The 4,771-nt window shown below is 55.5% G+C and overlaps 1 protein-coding gene across 1 annotated transcript; it reads right to left on the bottom strand.

Moving 5' to 3' along the window:
* Positions 1-2,089: 2,089 nt before the first annotated feature.
* LOC125556194 (cyclin-D4-1-like) lies at positions 2,090-4,490 on the bottom strand. The gene is made up of 6 exons (XM_048718975.2): positions 4,054-4,490; positions 3,871-3,957; positions 3,675-3,773; positions 3,382-3,583; positions 3,175-3,287; positions 2,090-2,952 (listed from the first exon to the last, which is right to left on the bottom strand). The coding sequence occupies exons 1-6, from the start codon at positions 4,342-4,344 to the stop codon at positions 2,683-2,685; spliced, it is 1,062 nt and encodes a 353-aa protein (XP_048574932.1). The 5' UTR covers positions 4,345-4,490; the 3' UTR covers positions 2,090-2,682.
* Between the last annotated feature and the right edge of the window lie 281 nt (positions 4,491-4,771).

The raw sequence follows: 4,771 nt of genomic DNA, 5'->3' as shown, positions 1-4,771 counted from the left end.
TGATCTCGAAGTTCACCGAAGGAGAATGACCTTCAACAAGCTTGGCAAAGACAGGAGAGCACTGCAGCACGTTGATGTCATTGTGAGTTCTTGGCATACCAAAAGAAGGAGTGCCAAATCCAGAGGTCCTGTGTGGCCACCGCCTCAAGTACCACACTGCAACCGCCTTTGGGGCCTTTGTACATCCCCTGCCAAGCAAATGGGCAATTCTTCCATTTCCAATGCATGCAGTCGATGCTTCCAAGCATCCCAGGAAATCCTCTTGCTGCATTCTGTGCTAGGATCCGAGCAGTGTCTTCCGCATTGGGTGTTCTCAAGTATTGCGGTCCAAACACTGCCACCACTGCCCGACAGAACTTGTAGAAACACTCTATGCTGGTGGACTCGGCCATGCGCCCATAGTCGCCGAGTGAATCACCGGGAGCTCCGTATGCAAGCCTCCTCATTGCTGTCGTGCACTTCTGGATGGAGGTGAATCCAAGGGCGCCAGTGCAATCCATCTTGCACTTGAAGTAGTTCTCAAACTCCCGGATGGAATTCACAATCCTGAGAAGAGCTTTCGGCTCATCCGATAACGGCGCCGAAATGTTTTCTCGCCGTGAAGTGGAGCATCGGCGAAGTAGTCGGAGTAGAGCATGCAGTAGCCTTCGAGACGATGTCGGTTCTTTACTTTCACCCGCCCCGGCGCCGAGCCACCTCGCCGCGGCTTTTCATTGCTCGCCAGCAGCTGGGCGAGGGCAGCGAGCACCATGAGATGCTCTTCTTCCTGGACGTCGGCCTCGGCTTCCTCCTCTAGCAGCGCGCGAGCGCTTCCTCGTCATCCGAGTCCATCGACGAGGCAGGCAAATCGTCGAACACCTTGCGCCCGGTGGGCGTGTCCCCGCCGCTAAACTGCCCCTCCGCGGACGGAAATGCCTAGCTGTTGTTGGAGGGGCTGCCGCGGCGAAGCTCTGCTATTTTTCCGGCGTGGAATGGCTATCTAGTGGTGAAAGGCGGCGGGCGGCGCCGAGATAAAGCTACTGGCGGCCGAGGGCGCGGGGGGTGGGAGACGAGTCGGGGAAGAAAATCTTGACTTTTTCCCTGACGGCGTGGGCCAGCCGCGCTTTTCCCTTGCGCCGGAGCCCCCAACTGCCCCCCAGTGCGCCGGGTTCGGGCTGTGACCGCCGGGCCGAAAAAAGGCCCGAGCCGGCGTTTTTCGGCGTCCTGGGGGCGCGACTATGCCGCATTTTCGGCGCCGGCGCGGCAAAAACACCTGGGGAGGACCTGTTGGGGACGCGGCTGGAGATGCTCTAACTACTAGAGATGTGTTGGGTATTGTTGGCTTGTCACGCGACTCCGATGAATACGATTGAGTTGCATCCAATACCTTTCCTACATCGAGCATGGCAAATCATAGACATTTGTGGCAATTTTCTCCTGCTATATGATGGGAATATTGTTTTGCTAAATCTCAAGTACACGTGGCAATTTACTCTTATGCGGCATTGCTAAAATTCTAACAATTTTTTTACTAGTAGGAAATTACTCTCTTATCAACATGCTAAATCTTTCTGCCATATAGCATGCCAAATGTATTTGTTATAGCATGGCAATCTTGAGCATCTGCTGGGAGTGGTTTTTTGAGGGAACACTTTCTTATGCGGTTGTTCGCTCAAACGAGTGACCGCGAAAAACATCATCACGTTATTGGGGATATATTTCTAAAAAAACTGAGATCTAGCTGCACTCATTTTATAACTGCAATTTGGCGGGGAGAAGCTTTAACGAGTCCAAGAGTGGACCATACACTCCAGCTAACCTAATTTCGTTTAGGCAGATTCTCAACACCTCCTGCACTGTATGGCACCAGCCCTATTTTTATGCTTGTGTTCCCGAGGCTCGCCCAGACAGTGTCTCCCCTCTTTATTTCCACGGTCTATGCAGACAACTGGTCAAACATTATATGATGGCAGCAAGCGCAAAGCAAAAAAAGAGAACCGATCGTAGATGATGTTGATAGTTCATGAACCCCTAAAGGCAAAACCAACTTCCACATCTTATGGGTTTTGTCTTTCTTTTGTTTTCATTTTACTGTACTATGTAGCTAGTATTGCCTCGTCATGGATCTCAATCATGCCATCGTTATTTGACGCCAAAATTTGTTTGCTTATCTCAGTTTTTTTTCTTTTCATTTTCACAACGGAAATCAGGGGAAAATTACAGAACAGTGCAAACTACTCAAGCCGCGCCAAAACAGAGCTAGGACAGTCAGTGCCTGCCACCAGCTCTTGCGTTGCGCCGCTGTCTTTTTATTTTTGGGCGTCCCATCTCATCGCATCCACGGCTTTGTCTTCGCACAAAACCTTTGCTCTTTTGGGAACGACCACCGTTGTCGCTGCCTACTGCTAGTAGAGTGGTAGTAGTAATTCAGACTTCAGAATCTGGCCCGTCTTTTATTCATCCATCCATGGACGTCTTTGCTCTCCTGTCATGTCCACAGCGCGCTGCCTTTGGTCCTTTCAGCTGCCTTTCAGCGGCATCAAAAGCTCCCACAGCCATCGTAGTCGATCCAAACCATTTGACTTGCCCACCGAGAGACGACGATGATGATGGGCGCGCACAGAAGTGACCTTTAATCAAGCTATCAAGATTTTTTTGGGGGTTAGACCGGTAGGGTTGTGGAGCTTATCATCGTCCTGATCATCATCGGCTGATCTTCCTCCTCTTGCTGCTGACCGGGGAGCTGTCGAAGCCAGAGCTCGCGGGCGGCGACGATGCCATGGTGGTCGCCGTGCTGGCGCCGTCGCTTGTGCAGCTGACGTAGCCGGCGTCCAGGTCGAGCACCCCGGTGGGGCTCCGGGGGGCAGACATGGCGGGGGAGTAGGCGCTGCCCATCAGGCCTGCGGTTTTAGGTGGCGGCACGGCGGCGCCGGTGGCCTGGATCATGGCTTCATGGCAACTCAGCACCCGCTCCTGCAGAAAGCAACAAGCCATTAAGTCGCCATGTTACATTACAGAGCGTAAATGCGGCTCACGCGTTCCCTGCATGGTGTCTGGAGAAGTACGCGCGGCTACAGGGACGACTGCAGTGACTTTTTTCTGCATGCAGGTCCAAAAGGCCAAGAACCGCGCTGCGACGCAGTAAATGAGACGTGGTGCCCAGACAAAAAAAAAAGCGTTGCGTGCGCGTCTCACCTTATCTACGTGGGTGCAGCAGGCCGGCTTGTGGGCGGCGGGTTCTTCCCCGGCCACGGCGGCGGCCACCGTCGCGGCGATCTCCGAGGGCCGGAACTCCAGGCAGCTCGTCCCTGTCATCCACAATGTTAGATTTTGTTGAAATGGCCGACGCATCTCTGACAGAGATCGATGTGCCAACCAAAAAGACGTTGCGTGCGTGCGCACCTCTGGATATGCAGAGGATGAGCTCCGTGGCGTCCCGGACGGCCTGCCTCGACGGCGCATTGCCGCCGCTGAGCTGGTGGAGGAAGTAGTCGAGGTGGGAGAAGGGGGTGACGGCCTGCATCCGCCACTTGAGCGTGCTCAGGACCAGCAGCTCCATCCTCTGGATCGTCTTCGCCTCGAACACGTACCGCGCGTCCACGGCCTGGTCGAACACAGTGCTTTGGTCATTACAAGATCTTCAGACCAACCAAATGGGCACCGCAGGCTTCATCGTCATTAGATTATCATCTCACCTGCAGGTCGATGGACTGAGGCACGGAGGTTTCGTCCATCTTGGCGGCAAGAGACAGGCACGCCACCGATAGCAGCTGCGTCATCCAAGCCTTGCCCTCCTGTAAACACGAGCGAGGTTCACATGAATCAGCGCTGCAATGGCGTGGCGTGCATTAATGCCCGCCATGTTCATAGGTGGACGTATCTCCTCGTTACCGGTATTTGGTAGAGCGAGAGGAAGCGGTCCATGTAGTTGAGGGCCAAGCAGGCAGTCACAGGGCCAAAGCCGTAGTACGTATGAACCTGCGGGTACACCGATGGTTAACATCAACGCGAACGGGGGCGAATCAGAGGCGAGACGGACAGGCAGCTCGCGTCGATTAAGGAAAGAGATCGCACCTTCCATATCCAGTCGACGGCGTCCATCCGCACGCGGAGATCCACGCCCCCGGCGCGGAGCCGCTCCGCGTAGTCCTCCCTGGGCATGTGCTCCGCCTCCGTCGCCACCCAGCGGGCCACGCACTCCTCGGACGGCAGCGGGAACTCTACGGCCAGCTCGCCGCCGCAGTACGGCGACCCGCTCGCCCTCGCTCCCACCGCCGCCTCCTGCTCGTCGCCGAAGCCGAAGATGCTGCTGCTGTCCTCGGCGCAGAGCAGGATGGAGGCGGCCATCTCGTAGCTGGGAGCCATCAGTCTGCTGGCCGGCGCTTCCTTCCTGGTAAATGATAGTGCAAAGATACACGGTCTGCTCCTCCAGTCCTCCTCCTCGACGGACCTCGTGCGGCTCGTGCTCCGCCTCTGGCCGGGAGCGGGTGAGGTGCGGAAGCGGAGGAGGAGGAAGAGGAGGGGAGGGGCGGATGAGGGAGTGGGGGACGGGTCTTTTGTACGTAGCGGCGTGCAGACAACGGAGGGTATTTTGGGCAAGAGGTAAAGACGGCAACGGAAGCGGGAAGCGGGGGCGCTGACCCGAGCAGCCAAAATTTTCCATGCCGCTTTCGCTCGTTGAACCCCTTTTCTTTCCGAGTTTGTACTTTGAGGCGCCGCATTGCTTTTCTATCTGGCCCTTTTTTTACGACTGTTTTCCTTTTGCGTGAGTGAATTCCTGCGCTCTTCTTTG

The sequence above is a fragment of the Triticum urartu genome, chromosome 5A, assembly GCF_056163025.1.
Source record: "Triticum urartu cultivar PI428250 chromosome 5A, HENAU_Tu73, whole genome shotgun sequence".
Classification (NCBI taxonomy): Eukaryota; Viridiplantae; Streptophyta; class Magnoliopsida; order Poales; family Poaceae; genus Triticum; species Triticum urartu.
Note: the sequence above shows the minus strand (reverse complement) of the source record. Positions and strands in the feature narration are given on the sequence as shown.

What these genes read in the sequence shown, in the direction of transcription:
- LOC125556194 (XM_048718975.2), bottom strand. Translation starts at nt 4,344, where the DNA reads ATGGCTCCCAGCTACGAGATGGCCGCCTCCATCCTGCTCTGCGCCGAG. An exon ending in CTCAGTCCATCGACCTGCAG is followed by an intron (nt 3,584 to 3,674) that starts GTGAGATGATAA and finishes GTGTTCGACCAG; the next exon opens with GCCGTGGACGCGCGGTACGT. An exon ending in CATCCTCTGCATATCCAGAG is followed by an intron (nt 3,288 to 3,381) that starts GTGCGCACGCAC and finishes TGTGGATGACAG; the next exon opens with GGACGAGCTGCCTGGAGTTC.